This window comes from Ictidomys tridecemlineatus, chromosome 6, assembly GCF_052094955.1.
Source record: "Ictidomys tridecemlineatus isolate mIctTri1 chromosome 6, mIctTri1.hap1, whole genome shotgun sequence".
Classification (NCBI taxonomy): domain Eukaryota; kingdom Metazoa; phylum Chordata; class Mammalia; order Rodentia; family Sciuridae; genus Ictidomys; species Ictidomys tridecemlineatus.
Window position 1 is genome coordinate 162079911 of NC_135482.1, and position 23291 is coordinate 162103201.

Below are 23291 nucleotides of genomic sequence, written 5' to 3' on the forward strand. Positions count from 1 at the left end.
TAAAGAACTTTTCTAAAATGTAGGTGTCTTCCCTTCCTGAATATATAAATATCTTGTGGGGTAAATGGATACCTGGCATGTGTGTTTAATAAAGCTTTCTTGGAGACGCTGATATATACTGCCCTCCAGATAAATTACAGGCCATGTCAGAAAGTAGGAGTTTACGTTATAAAATATACTTGAAAACTAAAGCCAGATGTTCTAGAAAATGTTGGTTATTTTTCTTGGAGCCCTGGGATAGAAGTGGTTAGGATTTGAGAGGCAATCTAAGCTGTGTTTTACTGGGCAAAGAAAAGGGAAGCTGGAGATAAGGAAGACATTTTTTTGTTGATGGTCTTTTGCCTAGTTTGGGCTCTGATAATTTTCATTTACCTATGGACAAATAGCTAACCCATACTTCTTTATAACTTATATTCAAATGTTCATGGTTATTCATACGTATAGCCTGATAGGAGCTTGACTCAAAGTTTAATTTTTTTTGGTTAACATTCAGTATTATAATTTCATATTTACAGAGACTAGGTTAAGATGATCTTTTTTGCCTTTGTTCTACTGTCAAAAGAATTTATGATCAAAGGACATAGTCAATATTCTGTGATTTGTTTTTAACAAGAACCATCATTTAAAATTATAATTATACTCATAGATACAGGGTTTTCTTTATTAAGGGAAAAAAGAGACATCTCTCAGACTTGCTTGACTTCTTATTCATTTTCAAAAAATTTAATGTATTCATAATGAATAGAAAAATGAAAGGAGCTTAGAAAATAATCTTGTGGGATAAATGGATACCTGGCATGTGTGTTTAATAAAGCACCTAATTATCAGAGAAAGCAATTATAAACTTAAAATTTTAAATTATCATCTTTATTGCTAAGAAAAATGCCCTATATATTTTTAAATATATTTTTAAGTATACATGAACACAAAAATCTTTATTTTGTTTATTTTTATATGATGCGAGGATCAAACCCAGGGTCTTACAAGTGTGAGGTGAGCACTCTTCCCGCTGAGCCACAACCCCAGCTCAAAATGCCCTATATTTTAATATTCAAAGTTTATAATTAAAAAGTGAGAAAGAGCTGGGGTTGTGGCTTAGTGGTAGAATGCTCACCTAGCATGTGCGAGGCACTATTTTGACCTTTACCACTACATAAAGGCAAATAAATAAAGGTATTTTGTCCATATACAACTAAAAAAAATTTTTTTTAAAAAGTGGGAAAGAGAGAAAATTCCTGCAGACATTCTAGGCATGACACAGGTTGTTGATAATCTAACCTTAAAATTAATGATTAGATTGTCTGAACTCCTATAACACTGTCTTGTCTGTTGAGTCTTCTATAACAAAATACAAGAGACTGAGTAACTTGTTAACAACAGATATATCTCATAGTTTAGAAGGGGAAATATAAGATCAAGGCATAACTGTTGAGAGCCCAATTCCTTTTTTATAGATAGTGACTTCTCACTGTGACCTCAAATGGTAGAAGGGAAAAGGGAGCTGTCTGAGACCTCTTTTATGAGAATGCTAATCATGAGGGGTGTATTGAAACTCAGTTGTACCTGGAGAGCCATATGCTACCTTTACATGGCAGGTTTCTTGTATTCGTTCAAACTTTGATTTTAAGCCTCCAGGGCAGGAAGGGCCAGGAGGTTTCCAAAGCCAGAATAGGTGTAGAAGTAGTAACACATGCATATCAATAAAAATCACTTGCCAGGAACCCAAACCCTGCCAATGACCACATTCCTTCTATTTCAGATTTATTTCAGTTTCAGAATTAGAAAACTCAAGGATTATAAAATCTTGAAAACTCAAGAATAAGTGCACCTAAACATAGAAACAATGAAGCTGAAAGCCAGTGAAATACTGGAGAAATGTTTACTAACAATTCTCTTTTCCTTTTTTTTTTTTTTGTTTGTTGTTTTTTTGTTTGTTTGTTTTTGTTTCTTTCAGTGCTGATAACCAAACCCAGGGCCCTGTTCATGCTAGGCAGAAGTTTTTTTGTTGTTGTTTTTATATTAAACAACACTATATGATATTCAGTCAATAAACAATTTTTAAACACACAATGTGGGCACTCTGAATAGTTTAAACCTGCTATGATATTTGCCATTGTGGAATAATATATGTGAGTAAAGTGTACCCATTAGATTCCCATAGGCAAAAATCTGGTGATTTTGATTTTCTGGTATAGAGGCCCTCATTAATAGGTAGAAATTATTTAAGGAGCATTGCTTTTAATGGAGATCTTTTAATTGTAGGATTTTTGTTTTTTGTTTTTTGTTTTTTTTAAAGTTTGTTTATTTTTAGTTCTCAGCAGACACAACATCTTTGTTTGTATGTGGTGCTGAGGATCGAACCTGGGCCGCATGCATGCCAGGCGAGCGCGCTACCGCTTGAGCCACATCCCCAGCCCGGATTTCTGTTTTTTAAAACTTATTTTCACATCTTAGTCATGGGCATTCTTATAGATAATTTGATGTCTCCTCCATCTGCAGTGCAAGCATGTTTATTCCTAACCTTTGAACTATAAGCTGCCTTTCATGTGCTTCCCCATTCAGTCATAACCTTCTCTTCCTTCAAAATTTGGCAAAGCATCCTTGACTTACATTATGTTCAGAAATGCTAGCTTCCTTTTAAGAACTTTCATGCCCTGTTCCCCTTTTAATGTCTGTTTCTCACACTGTATTAGTTCCTCTTATAGTATTAATTCCTCCTACAATATGGATTTCTATTTATTTCATAAATATTCACTGTTCTTTCATAGCCTTTTCCTGAATTTGTCACCTCATGATTATTTCCTTGCTTGTTACTGTCTGTCTCTTCCCATGAGGTCTAACCACCATTTGGATAGGAACCACCTGTTTGTTCACCACTGTACCCAGTACCTGGTATATGGTAGGCATTTAGTAAATATTTGATTTTTAGTGGATAATGGCTGATTGATAAAAATAAATTTCAAACCAGATGTGGTGGCTCATGCCTGTAATTCCAGCTACTTGGAAAACGGAGGCAGTGATTCACAAGTTTGAGGCCAGCCAAGGCAAGTCAACAAGACCCTGTCTCAAAAATAAAATTAAAAAAAGGGCCAAGTGTAGCTTATTGGTAGAGCACTTGCCTAGCCTGCATGATGTCTTACATTTCATTTCCTGTACCACCAAAGCATATTAATAGTAATATTGGTAATAACTTTCAGTTTTACTCCAGGTTGCCTAAAACACTCCATTTTATTCTACTGCACTTAATTTTTTAAAAAAAGTCTTCTATTAAAATTCTCTTAAAAAAAAGTCTTCTAAGTAATATGCATTTTGAAACAGCTCATATATTTCATGGCTAAGGTGCATATTTTATGCTTGATTAGTATTTGAGGGAAAAAACATGGAGGAAAGGAGTAGGTAAAAGGAATAGATTAAAAATAAGATTTCAGGTATATATAATAAGAAATTTCTACTATTAATCTTATCCTCACTTTAAGACAGAATTAACTTCAGAGAACTTAGAGCATTTTAAGCTTATCACTTCATTCATTTATGCAACAAGTGCTTATTGAGTCCCTACTGTTTGCCAGGCAGTTTTATTTTTTTATTTTTTTTTATGTAACAGTTTATTAAATTCTATTTTCTAATGGCAAAGACATCAAGACTAACTAAGAGACATGCATGAAGTAAAATTTACATAGATCCTCAAAATAAGTTCTAACAACATGAATTTGCCCTCACATTCATCCTATATTTTGCAGTATATTTTGTTCAGGAAGCCTTTAATTTTAATATTTGGTATATTTTAAACTGTTACCTGAGAAAAATAACTTCAATTCCTCATAATATTTTCCTAATAGTTTTAGAAGTGTTGAACATCAGTAACAAAAGACACCGAACTATCAGAGAAACTAAGTACTCTAAAATTCCAATGAGTTTCTTTACTATTTTCACTTTCAGAATGGATTTAATTGCACATTCTCAAATTACATATTACACTAAAAAAACACAAGTAACTTCAATATCCCTAAAATGATAGTATTTGAAAGATCTAAATCAATTTCACCCATGCAAACAACTTTTATATGTATTAGCAATGTGACAGCATTTTATAACACAGAGGAAAAAGCAAAGATAATCTAAACATTTAGATCTGTGAAAAATATTGGGAAAAAATAGGTTTTAAAATGCTTTTTATAGTTCCCAAATACTCTTGATTTTGACACTAGTCTACAGAACAGGAAAGCAACTGCAAAATACATTTTGGAAACATGATGCGATACTCAAAGACAAGATAATTCAACAAATTTTGACAGTATTTTTTTAAAAAGGACTTGTCATTGGAAAAAGTCTGCACATCCAAGAACCAAGATGTGTAATATTTGTGATAATTTAAGTAATATTTTTTGCTTATACTATGCCCTTTATTCAAGAGTGTAAAGCACAAAGAAGCGAGTGAGAAAGTGAGAGAAGGAGAGTGAGAAAGGGCATTCTCTACATATTTAAAAGAGTAAACTGAGGCACAGAAACTTTGCCCAAGACAAGACAAAAAGTTAGATTTTTAAATACAAAATGATCCAGAATTCTACATATCCAGTTCCTTAAAATACAAAATTTTGGACTGTCTTTAGGGCCTTCAGATTATTTTATTAAATAGTAAGTTTCCAGCATGCCTAAGAACTGTGATAGGTAAAACCTATAAGCTTTCCATCATATTTTAAAATAACTGATAACAATGAATAAGAATGTTAAGCAAAACTACAAAACTGCTTTTTAAAAGGAAATTTAAATAAATGAGATGTTTTGAGGGCAATTCTGAAAATTCTTGTCTTAATTTTTTCTTCAGCAGGATTTTACAACTATCTGCTGCATATGCCAATATTAATGTAGGGACCACAACTATTCTTTCCTTAAATGTTTGCCTTCTAACCTTTCCTCTCAAGATCTCTTATCTCTTAAGTTAACTTAGTTTGTTATTCATTGAAAACAAAATGCTAAGAAGGTTTTGTGTAAGTACAAAATGGTTAATGTTGAGTTCAGTCAGTTAATCTCTGATATTAACTTGCTTTGTTAAGCCAAGATCAAGATGTATGAAGAAGAAATCAAAACATAATATGGGATAAGCAGTTAAGTGCAAGAAATATAAGACAATAAAAACAAGATACATTCCAAAAGCTAATCCTAAATTTAAATCTCTGCTTCATTCAAATACTAACTTGACCTTGAAACATGTAAGTTACTTTACCTAAGTACACTTGATGGGCATATAACTAATGTCAATTTTAGTTGCTTTATACTAAAACTATCCTGTTCCGTTTTTGTCCATGTATGTATATTTTTTCTTTTCCTTTTTTTTTGTAGTGCAGGGGATTGAACCCCAGTCCTCATGCATGTTCCAACATTATATTCCCAGTCTATAGAGTGTCTGTAGAGCCATATTCCCAGTCCAGGTGTGTAAATATTCTTAAAATGGTGATTTTAAAATTTGAGGGAAAGTTCCCAAATTGCTTTGAGAAGCTGTCTTGCTTCAGAAATACACATACATGTGCACATGCAATGAGTGCATGTAAATATCAATAAACTACTGTAAATCACAGCATTGTTGATGCAATGGGATTTGACAAGAAAATACTCATATTGTTAATAAAAATGTAAGGAATACTCTTTTCAAAAGCAAGAGGAAAAAATGGTGACCACATCCATTCATATATCTGCCTCTTTTGCTAGCTCTAACAGTGATTTGGTTGATTCAAATGTGCCAGGCAGTTTTAAACATTGAGATTACTGATAGGAACAAAACAGACAAAAGCTTTCTTTTCTGTCTTTTGTATATCTAGTGAGGGAGATATAGTTCATAAACAAGTAAACAAATGAATACATAATATAATTCAAAGTAGCAATCTATGCTGTAAGGAAAATAAAGCAAAGTGAAGGGTAGCAAATAGAGGAAATTAAGCTCTCTCAGACAAGATGTACTGAGAAAGCTTTGTTTAGAAGGTGCTGTTTATGGAGATATGTGAATAATGGAGTGGGTTGAGTCCTGGGAAGCTCTGGTCAAAGAACATTCCAGACAGAGAAAGCAGCAAATACAGAAATTCTGAAACTGGAAGCCTCATGTCACACTCAGGGAATAGAAAGACAACCAGTATGGCTGGAATAAGTTAAGAGTGGTAAGAGGGAGATCTAAGAAATAGCAAGGGGCCAGACCTCCAGTGGTGTTTTACAACCCAAAGTAAAGAGTTTAGATTTATTCTGAGATGGGATTAGAGGATTTTGAGAACCAGGGATAGTAGGGAGCTCTGTTGAAGAGAATTGGGAGTAGAAGCAGGAGTAGAAGCATGGATGTGGGTTTACAGGATGCTTTCGCCATAGTACAGGCAGGAGATAATAATGGCTTAAACTCTAGCAATGTAAAAGTAATTAAACTTGGAATATATTTTGAAATTAGAACCAACATGCCTTGCTTGGTAGATTGGATAGTAGAAGGTGAGAGAAAAAATAATTCAACACGACTTCCTGTTTGTTTTGTTTTCTTTTGTTTTATTTGGGCAACTGGATATGAGGAATGACTTAAGGATATGTGAAAGCCTGGGAAGAAACAGGGTTTTGGGGTTTGGGGGGTTTTTTTAGTATAGAGGGTGATTAGTTCATTTTGTAAATAGACATCAAGTGGAGACATTGAGTGAGGTGGAAGAGGGCAGATACTTCTAAAATAATCTTTCAAGTCTATCAGCATCTGCCAAATGGAGGGTTGTTTACTTTTATGTCCCTACTTCCTAGTACTATATATGTAGAACCTGGTACAAAATAGATACACAACAGGTCCTAGGTGGGTGGGTGGGTGGATAGATAATGAGGCATACATTTACACATTTGAACAAATACATTGTCCTTTTTGTAATGGCAGTTATAGATATAAATAAGAATCAACCATGCTACCAAATATTTATTTATGTATTTATTTGTTTATTTTTCATTACATTCCTTATTACACATATAGAGCACTATTTTTCATATCTCTGCACATACAGTATGTTCTTGCCAATTTATGCCATTATATGTGTACTCTTTTTTTTTGCATTATAATTCTTAATACACATATATACCACCATTTTTCATATCTCTATTTGTATATAAGGTATGTTGGCCCCAAATTCAAATCTTCATACATGTATTTTGTATAAGGATGACCATCACATTCCACCATCCTTGTTAATCCCCTTTACCCTCCCTTTCCCTCCCACCCCTCTTCCCTATCTAGAATTAATCTAATCTTCCCATGATCTCCCTCCCTACCCCACTATGAGCCACTGCCCTTATATCAGAGAAAACATTCGGCATTTGTTTTTTTGGGATTGGCTAACTTCACTTAGCATTATCTTCTCCAACATCATCCATTTACTTCAGTGTAATCCTGTTGTACTACTCTAAAATGTGAACCAGGTTTTATATATTTAAAAAGCAAGTTTAATGCCTACTTAGTAGCATATTTAAGTCCTATTACATCTTTGTGAGATGTCAGGATCTTCTAAACTATCTCTTTGAGAGGAAAATGGGAGTGGGTTTGTATAGTGGCTTTAAGTAAAAAACTGTTGGGTCCATCCAACTTTTTCTTATGTACCAAGTAGATTACTATTTGTTCATCTGCTTTCCAGTTTCAGATTTTTGTATCTCATTTTTCTTCTTCCATTCTTGTTGTTCATTAGATTTATATCTTTTAAAATAAGTTTCTTTATTGCCATTTTAGTGGGGATTTAGAAGAGAGAGTTACTATATGCATTTAGTTTGCAGTCTTTAACTGGCATTATCTTTTAAAGATTCAGTTTAACTTAATTTATTGTGGTTTTAGTCATATAGAAATTTTCAATTTGTATGTATTCAGATCTGTTCATATTTCTCATTGTAATTTATGGATTTTCATCAACTCCACAAAGTCCTTCATAAACAAGAAACTTGAATGATCTTCTCCTATATTTACTTCTAACACTTTTTCAGTTTTGTTTTTTAATGAAAGAAAGTGATTTTGTGTGTATTTTGTAAAAATGTAATGATTTAACTTTTTTTCAAATTGTTAGCGGATTTTTCCAACACATTATTGATTGGACTACTCTTTATATTGAATAAAACTACTTGTTATATAGTATTTTATATTTTTACTTCCATTTTTGACTTAAGTCTGTTTTTAGAAATCTTTCTTAATTAAGTACTAAAAGCTCCTCTATTATGGAATCTACTCTATGTACTGGCAATCATATACCTCTAGGAAATTACAGTTTTTGAATCAGTATTTTTAATGATTTTACAGCCAGTCTTATTTTTGTAAATGATATTTTTAAAATTACACTTTGAATTTTTTTGATTATATAGAAATGTAATATTTCTTCTATTGATTATGAAATCATGACAGCAACATTGCTAATATTTCTTATTCTCTATAAATTCATCTTGGTTTTCTATACTAACAAATATCTATGGGCAATGGTATTTTGTTGTTTCTTTCTTTGCAGTCTTTTGATCTTGTATTTCTTTTCATTGCCTAATTTAACTGGTTGAGACCCCCAAATTCAATGTTAAATAGGAATGAGACATGGGTTTCTTTGAATTGACTTTTTTTTTTTTAAAGGGGAACGCTTTTAATGTTTCACCACTGCACATAACATTTGCTATGGGGTTTTTGTTTGTAGATGTCATTTATCAAATTAGAAAATTCTCTTCTGTCCCAGTTTACTACCTTTTTTCTTTTATTTTTTAAATATTACAAAATATTAAATATTTTGAATGAGAATATTTTTGTATTGATTTTTTTGTACTATTATGGGGATTGAACCCAGGAGCACTATATACTGTGCTATATCCTTATACTTTTTTAAATTTTTGTTTTGAGACAGGGTATGGTTATAAATTGCCTGGGCTGGCCTGGAACTTGCACTTCTCCTGCCTCAGCTTCCCAAGTAAATAGGATTATAGGCATATACCATCATGTCCCAGCCTCTACATTTACTTCGATAGTATATTTTACCTTAGTTAGGTGCATTGCATTGTAGATTTTCTAATGTTGAACCAATCTTGCAACATGGATAAAGTCAACTTGGTAACAGTGAATTTTCTTTTAAACACTGCTGATTTGAGTTGTTAATACTTCTTGATTGGAATTTTTATATCTCTATTCATGAATGAAAGTGGGGTATAATTTACTTCTTGTAATGTCTTTGATGGGTTTTAGTGTCAGTGTTATGCTAACATCATAATAGAAGATAAGGAATATCTCTACTTCATTCTAAAAGATTTTGAGTAAAAATGATATTATCAGTCCTCTGAGTGGTAGAATTCTAGGTAAAACCCAAAGGACTTGACTTTTTCATTGTGGGGGAATTTTTAATAACTGATTCAGTAGTTGTAGGACTTACTTCTTTTCTGTTGAGTTTTGATCAGTTTATGTTTTGTAAAATTTTTCCACATATTTTAAGTTTGATGTAAATTTATTTATAACAGTCCCATTATCTATCTAATCTTTGTGTGTGATAGTGTCCCACTTGTCATTTCTAATCCTATTTATCTGTACTGTTACTCTTTTTCTTGATCATTCTGATTGGAAGTTCGTTTAATTTTATTAATTACTTCAAAGAAAAGATTGATAGTTATGTTGATCAGTGTTATTTTATCTTTGTTTTCTGTTTTATTAAATTCTGCTTTTATCTTTATTATTTCCTTCTTTGAGTCTTTGATGAAAAGTTTTCCCTAACTTCTAATGCAGTTTGAACAGCCCTAATCTGAAATGCTTCAAAATTAAAAAATGCTTTTGGTGCTGGGGATCAGACCTAGGGACTTGCATATGCTAAGAGGACTCTTCCACTGAACTATACCCCATCTCAAAATTCGAAAATATTTGAATGCCAACATAATGGCACTTCATATGATAGTTCACAGACAAAACATAACTAAACATATTGTATAAGATTAACTTCAGGCTATGTTTTTTTTTTAAACAAAAGGTGTATATGAAGCCTAAATGCTTTTTGAGTTTTGAGCTTGGTCTCATCCCCAAGTAGCTCATTATACATACTCTCAAATATTCTAAAACCCTAAAAAATTTGAAATCTGTAACACTTTTAGTCTCAAGCATTTCAATAAGGGATATTCAACTTGTACTAGCATTTGAAGTTATATATTTTCCTACTCCTTTTTTATATGTGTGTAGTACAAAATTGGTAATTGAGAATTTCAAGGGTGGAGAAAATGATCCTATTCTAACTTCTAAATTGCCACTGTTAGTTGTGCCTAAAATTCCTAGTGCTTCCCATGTCAAACAATATGATTTCGATACATACCTGAGAAAATCAGACTTAACTAATAATGTTTTAATGTCATCTTGTTTCACCCTTATTAGGACTCACCTTTATTTGATCTTATTAAACAATCCAAGGACCGAGAGGGACCAGCTGATCACCTTGAATCTGCTTGTTCTCTCAACCTTCCTTTCCAGAATAATCACACTGCAGCAGATATGTAAGTAGAACACATTATGTCATCCTTTGAAATTGCAGATATGTCTTGAGCATAAGGGTACTATATAGAAGTTGTATAGAATAGATTTTTGCATAAGGTATTGTTACTGCTTTCAAGAATTAGGAATGTAACATATATGACCTAAATAAGGTCATATGAAGGAACACAAAGTGCTACTGAATCATATAGGATTGGTGTTATGAGAACAGTTTTCATTGCACAGATGGCAATTTAGATAGGCTTTAAGGATTGAATAGGATTTCAGCACAAAATTAGGGAAGTGAGAGGAGACAGACTAGTGTTCTAAGAGCCAGAAATGACATGAACTGATAAAAGCCAGAGTAGCAGGAAACATTTTTCAGAGAACATAGATCAATCCCTTTGGATGAAGCATGGGGTAAATCTAGGGAGCAGTATGAGATATGGACTGAAACAGTTGATTAGAGCAAGATGATGGTACAAGCAAAAAGCAAAAGCCAACATGTATTGAGAAGGCTTAGTGTGTGTTGGGCTGTTACCTAAGTACTTCATGTTCATGTTTTTCATTTAATTTTCATACCTGTTTTATAAGATATTAGATACGCTGTCTACCTCATTTATCTATAAAATAGGAGAAATAAAGTAACTTGCCTAAGGTCAACAGAAATCTAACCCAACCAGTTTGACCCCAAAACCCATGCTTTTAATTTCTCTAGCTATACTGCCTTTCATAGAAATGTGCTTAATGTTATGGACCTGTTCTGTGTATTAATCAACATTACAGTGTTATGCAATTGGTATAGAAACCACTTTCCATAGGTGTCATTTTCATTCTAACTTGTATCCAAACTGTTCCTAGCATATAGAGACTCTCCATTCATGTATATATTTGTTTACTAGGCAAGTTTTATATAAATAAATCAAGCTTTATTTTTTTCTTTAATTAAATAAATAGTTCTGTTAAATGCCAGGAAGTATTGTAGGCACTGAGAAGACAAAAGTAAAATGGTCTTTCTCCTTCATAGAGCTTTATGTTCTGGAGGAAGGAAGCAGTGAATAAGTAAACCAACATGTAAGTCGATTTTAGAGTATAATAAGTGGTATAAATGAAATGAATAAAGTGATATGAAGGAGAAACTAGAGGGCAATGGAATATTTAGAATTATATTATAGTATATATTAAAAGAGTTAGACATACTATAACGAACAGAATAGTTTTTCTTTCTCTAATGAAGTGATATTTTGACCTGATACCGGAGGGACAAGTGGATGCTGGGCAGGCAGAAATCTTTATGTTGTAGGGCAGACGGAACTTGACTGGCATGAGGACTAGCATGGTATCCAGAATGCATGGGTTATAGAGAGTATGAGAATGGTGCACAGTGAAGTTGGAGTGGCAGACCAGGTCTGGATTTTGTAGGTTCCCACAGGCCATAGTAAGCAGTTTGGATTTTATAAGAGCGGTGGGAAACCATTTAGCAGGAATGCAACTTGTTTTATTTGTATTTTTAAAGGACCGAAGTCTGGTTGCTATTTGAAGTACCAGGTGGGTCTGGGGGAGAAAAAGGGTCAGGACAGGAAAGAAAGTGGAAAGACCATTTGGAAGACTATTTCAGTAGTTCAAATGAGGGATATGGGTGACTTAGTCTAAGATATAGCATTAAAGGTAGAAATGAGAAAGATATGAGGTGCATTTAGAGATATACTTAATAAGTTTTACAGAGTTTTATATCAGATTTGAGGAACTTAGGAAACAGTGAAATTAAAATAATTACAAATTCTAGGTTTTTTACTTATTAATAAAATGTGTGGCCATTTTTTGAGATGAGAAAAAACTGAGAAGAAGAAATCCAGAGTTCTACTTTGACCTTATTAAGTTTGAGATGCAAGTAATGATACCCATTATTAGGTGTTTGGATATTTGTATCAGGACTCAAAGGAGACTAACTTTGCCTAAGTTAGTCTATAATTTTCAGTTAAAAAACTGAAAGGAAGACCAAAGAGAATAAGAGACCAGGCCCTGGTACTTATAAAATTGTGCTGGTGAGTCTCTTCCTATTGCACTAATTAACATACTGCATGTAGTGGAAATACTCATATTAGGGTACAAATTCTACTTCCTCTTCAGAGTTATTTCTCTGCTATTAAAACAAAACAAAATAAAATCATAGACATGGATTATTCTATTAAATAGAGGATAATATAAAACAAAAGAATTGCTATAAATTGAGAGAGAATATTTGCTGATATCCCTGCCTTGATTTATTCCTGGCATATTTAGTAAACAGGTATAAATCTGTCTTGATCATGTTATTTGAAGTACTAAGTCATAGAATTCTGTGCTACGTAATTTCGGAGAGTGTGTGTGTATAACTTAAGTCAACATGTATATGAATCATAGTTATCAGTAAAAAAATTTAGCAGGAGAATCAGAGACACATGACAACACTGGTATTAGTAACTTGTTTTTTAAGCTGAAGTTATTTTATGGACTAAATCTTACTACTACTGTTAAAATTGTGCATATACAGCCAGCTATTGTTTTCCCAATAAGTAATTTCAGGGAAAGCCACTTATTAAAAGTGTTAGACATACTATAACGAACATGGTTTTCCTATTAAGCTATTGTTCCCAACTTGTATTTAAATAGCCTGCTTGGGGAAACTGACAGAAAACCACAGATTAAATACATGGATGTGTCTAGGTATATGTGTGTAACATGTATGTATGTGTATGACTCTTAGGAAATTTCAAATGAGGACTTTTTCTTTTGAATACATCTAGGTATCTTTCACCTGTAAGATCCCCAAAGAAAAAAGGTTCAACTACACGTGTAAATTCTACTGCAAATGCAGAGACACAAGCAAACTCAGCCTTCCAGACTCAGAAGCCATTGAAATCTACCTCCCTTTCACTCTTTTACAAAAAAGGTTAGTAGAAGATTACTTTCAAGAGCATGGGCTCTATAACCAGGCTGACTAGGTTCAAATCCTGTCTCTTCAACTTACTTGGTTGGACCTTGAGCAAGTCACTTAATATCTTTATGCCTTAGTTTCCTCATCTATAAAATGAAAAGAAAATAATAATAATTTACCTTATAATACGAATAAAAATTACCTTGTAGGGTTTTCAGGATAATTAAATAAATTATTACATATAAAATGCTTCTAACAGGGCCTACCACATAGCACCCAGAAAAGTTTTGATGTTAGGAATGCTGCATTTCCATTGTTATACCTTCAAATTAATGTTTAGAAATATTTGCCCAAATATTACTATTTTACTATTCAGGCATATTTAGTGTTGAGATTATTTTGTGTGTTACTGACAGTGCAAGCACATTCCCTGGATATTTTTAGGACATTTAACAAGTCTAGTAACCAGTTTGTATTATATTCTCTGATTGAATGTATATATGGTGGGGTGGGGAATTTATTTTGCATATCTATACATGTATATAAACATATAAGTCCATACCATCTTAGAGCCCTCTTAAGGAGACTAAAAGATCCGATTCCTCTGTGATAAGAATTTTTACTGATTTTATTCAAATCAAAAATATATTGAGACTTATACAAACATTGTAAGACTTAGGGCAGTGGTTTTCAAAGGGTAGGCCCCAATCAGCAGAATCCATGTCTCCTGGAAAGTTATAGAAATGATAATTTGGGGATCTACCTGTATCTACTCAATCAGAAATTCTAGGATAGGGTCCTAGAACACTCTAGGCAAGTAGAATATATGCTCAAGTTTTAAAACACCCAGGACAAATGGTTAACTTTAAAAAGTTACCTGGGGCTGGGGTTATGGCTCAGTGGTAGAACATTTGCCTAGCCTGTGTGAGGTACTGGGTTCCATCTTCAGCACCACATAAAAATAAATAAAATAAAAATATTGTGTCCAACTACAACTAAAAGAAATTTTTAAAAAAGTTTTGTTTACCTATGGAAGTCTTTAAAGACCCATCTTAAACCAAGACTCTTTGTATTTAAAACAGACAAAAATTCAGTTTTGTCAACTCCTTTTCTCTAAACCTGTATTTCCAATAATATTTTAATATACTCTGAATAAACTTCGTATGACAGTTTTGCTCTACTTCAATAATATACACATCTACCATTTTTCAAGAGTTTGTTGGTATTTTATAATGAAACGTGGTTTGATTTTTTCTTTTAGGATTAGAAAAATTAGTAAACACTGACAATGCCATTATTTTTAAAATAATTATCCCTCTTGACTATTGATAGTAGGAATTTCCAACATCTGTAATGAGTGATTACCAACAGAATGGAAGCAAATTCTATTTGGTTTGTCTAATTTCACAATATCTTATGGGCTATCCTCCTCTACCTTCTACCTCTGCCTTAGTTTTATAATATAATAGTTGTTCATCAAGTATTGTGCCTTCCTAGTATTGTGCCTTCTATTGTGCTATTAATAGGAATTATTTATTCATAAAGAAAATAGTGGTAGAGGTGAGGTTACTGTTAAGTTGCTATTTAAAAAGAATAATGATATAGCAAATTAATGATTTTTTAAAAGTCTACTTGTGATTGAAAATGAACAGTAAATATGGTTCATTTCCCCTTACTTTTGCAGTGTACCGGCTAGCATATCTCCGACTAAATACCCTATGTGCACGCCTTCTGTCTGATCACCCAGAACTAGAACACATCATCTGGACCCTTTTCCAGCATACATTGCAAAATGAGTATGAACTCATGAGAGATAGGCATTTGGATCAAGTAAGAAAATTGAACACTTTGCCTTTTCTTCTCTCTACTTATTTAACTGTGTACTGATTTCTTTAAAATAAATAAATAAACAAGATAGGATTGAAATAAGAAGATTGATTAACTTAGTAAATTTTATATATTCGCTTGCTGGCTGCCATTTATATTTTTGTTATAATCCTTACAAATTAGAGTTTTAGAGTTCAAGAGTATATGTCTATAACTACTTATTTAGTGATACATTCTTATCTTTTGAAAAATAACTAAAGAACCTGTTTATTGTCAGCTTTTTGTGTTTTAGTAAGCTAGATTCATTTTAGTGTAGAAAAAGCATGAAACTTAAAATTATTTGATCTAAAGCAGTGCCTATTTAATGAATGAAGTTTATAAACATAATTATTTCTTATGTCCTCCTTTTTCATATCTCTTTATCTCTCCCCACTTTCTCTCTCTCACCCAGAGGTGCTTAATCACAAGCCACATCACCAGCCCCTTTTTATATTTTTTTAGTGACAGGGTCTTGCTGAGTTGTTTAAGGCTTCACTGAGTTGCTGAGGCTGGCTTTGAACTTTGAATTCTCCTGCATCACCCTCCCAAGTCACTGAGATTTCAGGTGTGCACCACCACACCCACCTTCCATCTCTTAAAATGGGTTAAAGAACAATATTTGGGGGGGGGTAATAGCTTATCAATATAATTTATGTATACAAATCACCCATTAGAAGTACACAATTCAGTGGTTTTTAGTCTATTTTGAGTTGTTTCATTTTAGAGCACTTTTTTTGACCATATAATTGTATTTATATGAAATGTATAGAATAAGCAAATATAGAGACAGAAGGTGGATTAGAGCTTGTCAAAGACTGGTGGGATGGGAACCAGGGGTGAGTTAGTGAACTTATTTCATTTCTGTGACCAAAAGACCGAACAAGAACAGCATAGAGGAGGAAAAGTTTATTTTGGCCCATGGTTTCAGAGGTTCTCAGTTCATAGTTGGCTGACCCTTTAGCTCTGTGCCCAAAGTGAGACAGAATATCATAACAAAAGGGTGTGGTGGAGGAAAGGAGCTCAGGACATAGCAACCAAGAAGAGAACTCTACTCATCAGGGATAAAATATAACCCTAAAGGCACAACCTCATTGTCCTACTTCTTCCAGGCACACCTACCTGCCTACTTTGCCGCCCAGTTAATCCACATTTGTGGATTTATCCACTGATTAGATTAAAACTCTCATAACCTGACAGTTTTCCCAGCGAAAATTCTTTTATTATCTCACACATGAGTTTTTGGAGGATACTTTATGTCTAAACCATAACATTCTGCCGAGGCCAAACCTCATGCCCATCTCACATTCAAAATGTATTTGGTCCATTTCCAAGAGTTCCCATAGTCTTAACAGTTCCAGCATTATCAAAAGTCCAAGTCTAATATCTGATCTGAAACTCAAGGCAAACTCAGCTGTAAGAGTAAAGATCAAGGGGCTGGGGTTGTGGCTCAGAGGTAGAGCGCTCGCCTGGCATGTATGGGGCACTGGGTTCCATCCTCAGCACCACATAAAGTAAAGTAAAGACGTTGTATTCATCTATATCTAAAAAATGAATATTAAAGAAGAATAAAGATCAAAAGCAAGTTACATATATCCTTTACAATAATGGCACAGAGTAAACATTTCCATTCCAAAAGGGAGAAATAGGGCATAGAAAGAAGTGGTGGGACCAAAGCAAAACTAAAATCTATCTAGGCAAACAAGTCCTGTACTTCCCATGTCCAACTTTGGGAGCACATGGTATCATAAAGTTCTCTCCAAAAGGCATGTGTTGCTTTGTTGTCCCTATGGCCTTGTTGGTTGCAGCCCACATAGCCTCTCTTCTCGGCTTATTTCTTCTTAATTCCCCCAGCTTTCCTCAGCTTGATACACATTGCTGGCATCTTTAATCTCAGGGGTCTCCGCTGCAGTTTCAGCTTCCTTCTCACATCTTCACACATCATCCTCTCAAAGGTAGTCTGCAGGGATTCTGACCCTGCTAGACTTTGGCTTCCTAGAACCTCCCTTTGAAATCTCTGTGGAAGCCTCTATGAACCCCTAACTCTAGTGTCCTGCTTTTCTGCAAAATCAACACTACATGGTTGACACCAATAGCCAAGGTCTGCCACCAGTAGCCAAGCTTTGTGGGACCACAGCTGTAGTCTCTGAGTGCCTGGGTGGCTGAGCACAGTGAAACAACTTCCAAGGCCACATGTTCAAGCAGGGTGCCCACTTTTTCTCAAAGGAAATTTTACTTTTACATCCTTGAGCCTGAGATGGGTCTTACCAATTTTTGAGATGCTCTAGCCATCTTTCCTATTGTTTCTGAATAAAATACTTAACATTTCTTTAGTGGTTCTTTAACAACCATACCTTCCTTTGCTCCAGTTTTATTCAGACTTTTCTGGCCAAATTGAAAGGTTTTCAAATCATTCTACTTTTTTTCTCCTGATTATCACAGTAAACTTGGATAAATAACACCAGCAATATTCATGCTGTGCTGTCTGGAAATTTCCTTCACCAGATTAATTAATACATCATTTTTAAATTCAACCTCGCAGAAAGTCTCAGGACATGGGCAAAATGTAGACAACTTTTTTGCCAGACAAAGCATGAATGGCCTCTAGTCCAATTTCCAATAGACTCCTCCTCTTTTTAGACTTAATGAGTCCAAACTTTATTGTCCACAGTCCTATTGGCATTCTGGTCTTCTTCGCTCCCACCAGAATCACCCATTAAGCTCCACTTACAACATTATAAAGCTTTTCCAACTTGCATCTCTAAACTTTCCAAAATTCCTATAAACCAGATCCAAAGGCTTCTGAATCACATGGTCAGGTTAGTCACAGCAGTAACCCTACTTCTCTATACCAATTTCTGTTTTAGTCAGTTTTTTCATTGTTGTGACCGAAAGACCCAGCAAAAACAATGTAGACGAAGAAAAGAGTATTTTGGCTTACAGTTTCCAGAGGTTCTTAGCCTGTGGTTAGCTGACTCCATAGCTCTGGGCCCAAGGTGAAACAGAACATCATGGAAGAACGGTATGGAGGGAAGCAGCTCAGGATATGGCAACCAGGAAGAAGAGATTTTAGAGCATTTTCGTCACACCAAAAAGAAACCCCCTTATCTTGCAGGAATAAACCACCCCCCAACCCCCACTTCTTCAGCCCTAAGCAACACTAACCTAGTTTCTGTCTCCAGATTTGTTCTGGATATTTCTGTATAAATGGAATAATATAATATGTGATTTTTTGTGTTTGAATTATTTTATTAGTATGTTTTCAAGGTTCATTTGTGTTATAATTTGTATTGGTCTTTATTCCTTTTTATTGCCAAATAATGTTCTGTTTTATGAATCTGAACCACATTTTTATCATTCATTAATTGATGGACATGGTTTTTGACTATTATAACTATTATTATTATGAATATTCATGTACAAATTCTCATATAGACATATACTTTCAGTTCTCTTGAGTATGTATCTAAGAGTGAAATTGCTGGATCATATTATAACTCTGTTTGACCTTTTGAGGAATGGCTAGGTTGTTTTCCAAAGTGGCTGTGCCATTTTACATTCTACCAGTCATGTATGAGTTTCAGGTTTCTCTCTATCTTTACTAACTTACCTTTTTTATTATAGCCATGGCAGTGGGTTTGATGTGGTACCTCATTGTGGGCTTGACTTGCGTTTCTATGATAGCTAATGACGTTTAGCATCTTTTCATGTGTTGATTGGTCATTTGTATGTCTTTTTTAGAGAAATGTCTATTTACAGCCTTTATGTGTTTTAAAATTATATTATTTATTTTGTTCTTAATGACTTACAAGAATTCTTTATATATTCTACACCCAAGTTCATTATGAGATATATGATTTGCAAATATTTTCACTCATTCTGAGTTGTGTTTCACTTTCTCTCATTTTATGAGTTGGTGTCCTTTGAAGCACAGAAGTTTTTATTTTTATCAAGTTCAATTGATCTATTTTTCTCTTTTATTACTAGGTCTATTGCCAAATCTGAGGTTATTATGACTTATTCATCCCTATTTTCCTCTAAGAGTTTAAACATTTTTAGCTCTTACACTTAGGTTCTTTTGAACTAATTTTTGTAGCTGGTATATTAGTTATCTTTTTGTCACTGTGAATAAAGTACCTGAAAAAAACAACTTTAAAGAGGAAAAGATTTATTTGGCTCATGGTTGCAGAGGTTTCAGATCATGGATGGTGAATTCTATTGCTTTGAAAGGCCTGAGTGAGGCAAGACATTGTAGCAGAAAGGCACCGAGAAGGAAAGCTTCTTAGCTCATGTTAGCCAGGAAGGAGAGAGGAAAAGAAGAAGGAGGAGAAGGAGGAGCTGGGAACAACAAATAACTGTTCCAGGGCATGCCCCCAGTGACCTTCTTCCTCCAACCATGCCACACTCTCTACAGTTTCCAACACCTCCATTCAGCTCTCAATGGATTAATCCATTGGTGAGGTCAGAGCTCTCATGATCTAATCACTTCTTGCACCTCTGAGCATTGCAGCATTGGTAGCCAAACCTTCAACATATGAGTTTTGGGGGACCTTCCAGAGCCGAACCATAACAAGTAGTATGAGATCCAGCTTCATTTTTTTGTTGTTGTTATAGAATACTAGTTATTCCAGCATTCTTTCATCTCTCTTCCTTTCCTTTTCCTTACCCCCTTTCTTCCTTCTTCTAGAAATTGAACACAGGACCTATATATGCTAGACAGGTGCTCTGCTAAGCTATTCTCCTGGTCCTATCCTCAACCACACCAGTTCTTGAAAAGTTCTTTCTTTCCCCCATTGACAGCATCTAAAAATCAATGGGTTACAACTGTTCAAGTGTTTTCTGGACATTAAATTCTATTCTGTTGATTTATAGAGCTATTCTTAAGCCAGGACTATATGTGTGTATATATATATGTATATGTATATGTATATGTATATATTTGGTACTGGGGATTGAATCCAGGGGCACTTTATGACTGAACTACATCCCCAGTTTGTTTTTTTGTTTTTTGGGACAGGATCTCACTAAGTTGCTAAGGCTAGCTTTGAATTTGTGATCCTCCTGCCTCAGCCTCTCATAGTCTCTGGGATTAAAGATCTGTGCCATGATGCCTGGTTTACACTGCCTTGACTAAATTAGCTTTGTAGTAATATTTTGAAATAAGGAAGTATGGGGAACATATATTTTTTTTTCAAAATTGATTTGACTATTCTGAAGCTTGTATTTGCATATAAATTTTAGGATTGGCTTGTCAGTTTCTGTAAAGAAGGTTTTGAAAGAAATTGCATTAAATTTAAAGTCAATTTGGGGAGCATTGTCATTTTAACAGCATGTTTTCCAGTCCGCGTACATGTGATGTGTTTCCATTCATTTGGATCTTTTTATGTTTTATAACATGTTTTTGTAATTTTCAGAATATTTATTAAATTTATTCCCAAGTATTTTATTATTTTTAATACTATTATAAATGAAATTATTTTCTTAATTTTATTTTTGGATCATTCATTGCAAGTATATAGAAATATAATTGATTTTTGGTATATTTATTTTTGTATCCTTCAACTTTGCTAAATTTCTTTATTAGTTCTAATAATTTTCAAGTAGATTCCTTAAGACTTTTTATATATTAGATCATGTCATCTGTGCATAGAGATAGTCTTACATCTTTCTTTTCAATCTGAATGCCTTTCATTTTCTTATTGGATTTCCATGGCTAGAACCTAGAGGTTGAATGGAAATGGCTTAAAAGGGGATATCCTTGTCTTGTTCTTGATATTAGAGGAAGACATTAACTATGTTGTTGCTAGGTATGGTGGTATATACCTGTAATCCCAGTTACTTGGGAGGCTGAGACAAGAGAATGACAAATTCCAGGCCAGCTTCAGCAACTTCGTAAGACCCTGCCTCAGAATTAAAAATAGGGAGATGGAGTGGGTCAAGCTCATGTAGAACAGCCCTGGGTTCAATCCCCAGTGCTTTGGGGGAAGTGATTGGCTCATGAATGCTCTGACTTCACAAGTGAATTAATCCATTGATAATTGAATGTACTATAGGGATGTATTGGAAACTGTAGGCAGTGGAGCATGGTTGGAGAAAGGTCGTGGGGATGTGTCCTGGAAGGGTGTGTGTCTCTGTGTGTTTTTAATATGCCTTTTGATGGATTGAGAAAGTTTCCTTCTTATCTTATTTTCTTGAATACTCTTATCATGAAAAGGTATTGGATTTTGTCAAGTGCTTTCTTTATATCTATTGGATGTGAGATTTTTTTCCTTTATTATACTGGCATGGTATATTACATTAATTTGTTATCAAATGTTAAACCCATCTTGCATTTCTGGAATAAATCCCACTTGGTCACAATACATAATCCTTTTGATATGATTCTGGATTCAGTTTGTCTGGGCTATAATTTTGCTGAGAACTTTTACATGTATAATCAGAAAATGCATTTATAGTTTTCATATGATATCTTTATCTAGTTTTGGTATCAGAGAAATAAATACTAGCCTCATAGAATTACTTGGGAACATTTCTAATTTCAGAAGAGTTTGTGAAGAATTATTATTAAGTTTCCTTTAAATATTGATAGAATTCTCCAGCAAAGCCATTTTGGCTAGGGCTTTTGTTTGTGAATAGTTTTGTTATGTTTTCCTTTTTTTGTTTTGTTTCTTTCTTTCTTTTTTGGGGGGGGTCGGTGGTGGTACTGAGGATTGAACCCAAGGTGTCTACCACTGCCCCCCCCCTTTTTGAGACAGGGTCTCACTAAGTTGCTGAGGCCAAGTATCAAAAAAAAGAAAAATATGAATGGGCGAAAAGGATACATTGATGGCATTGTAAGTGAAAGGAATAGTAAGTTCAGATTTGATAAGATGCTGAGCAAGGGATGGTGGTTAGGTATTCTTGACAATAGTGGATGTAAACAAAATGTTGCAGAAGTGATACATACTTAAATTAGACAAGAAAGTTCATGCAGATTAAGAAAGTGTGATGTTTTAAAGTCACAGAAAGTCATTTTCAAATCTTATTTTTGCATTTAAAATATATTTTATTGAAAATATCTTTTATTGAAATACCATATAAAAAAATCCATCTCTCAAAAGGAGTCATGCTAATGAAAAGAAACAGAACATGATCAACAATTCAAAAGTCTCTCTTTTGTTGCCTTCCAGTCATCAGTTCCTCCATACCAACACCACATATATTAAACAGTTTATCCAATGCTTTGAAACTTTCATACCTGATTTTTTTTTTAATTTAAGTGGTAATTATACAATTAACCAATTCCAGTTTCAACACTGCTGGGGAAAAATTAAAGAACAAGAGCCAAAGTTAATGTAATTTACCAATCAGATAATCAGTCCTGAATAATTGAAAGTTGGTTATTTGCATTTTGTTATTTAAATACAGTTTGGGCTAAACATTTTACATCGACTTTCAAATGGAGCTTAGGATGAAAATAAAATAACCCTATAGAAATTAGATTTCCCTCTTTTGAAGCTAACCGAAAGATAACAGAGTGCTTTTCAGAGAAAAACCATGTAATTAAATTGTACTTTTACATCTCATTTATTTATTAGATTATGATGTGTTCTATGTATGGCATATGCAAAGTGAAGAATATAGACCTTAAATTCAAAATCATTGTAACAGCATACAAGGATCTTCCTCATGCTGTTCAAGAGGTAGGTAATATTTCATGGTAAGATTTTTTAAAATAAATCCATATTTATAATATAGATAATTTAAGTCATTAATAAGATTATATATTCTGACAGTGTGTAAATTCACAAATCAAATTTTTTATTTTATATTACCGATTATCTGTAACTAAAATGGAATTGGAAAGCTAAGGCAGATTTTGAAATCATCTAAATTCATCATTTAACTTAATAAATAATACTATGTGCAGTAAGCAAGACATTTGTAATAAATTTGATGTAAGTAATAGGATATTAGATGTTAAGTTATTTTTATTACTCTATAAGAAATGCCAGTGTAAATGCAGCCTTATAAAGAAATAATGAAAATTTTCCTTGTAAACACATTTTG

At 33.7% G+C, this 23291-nt stretch overlaps 1 protein-coding gene across 4 annotated transcripts in view; it reads left to right on the plus strand.

Annotated features, from left to right (window-relative positions):
• Nucleotides 1-23291, plus strand: part of Rb1 (RB transcriptional corepressor 1) — a 150244-nt gene that overhangs the window by 113006 nt on the left and 13947 nt on the right. For all 4 annotated transcript variants that reach the window (XM_078016005.1, XM_078016003.1, XM_078016004.1 and 1 more), the window contains 4 exons: nt 10367-10485; nt 13249-13394; nt 15064-15209; nt 22820-22924. In XM_078016005.1, coding sequence (XP_077872131.1) covers nt 10367-10485; nt 13249-13394; nt 15064-15209; nt 22820-22924 — 516 coding nt within the window. The remainder of the gene's footprint in view (nt 1-10366; nt 10486-13248; nt 13395-15063; nt 15210-22819; nt 22925-23291) is intronic.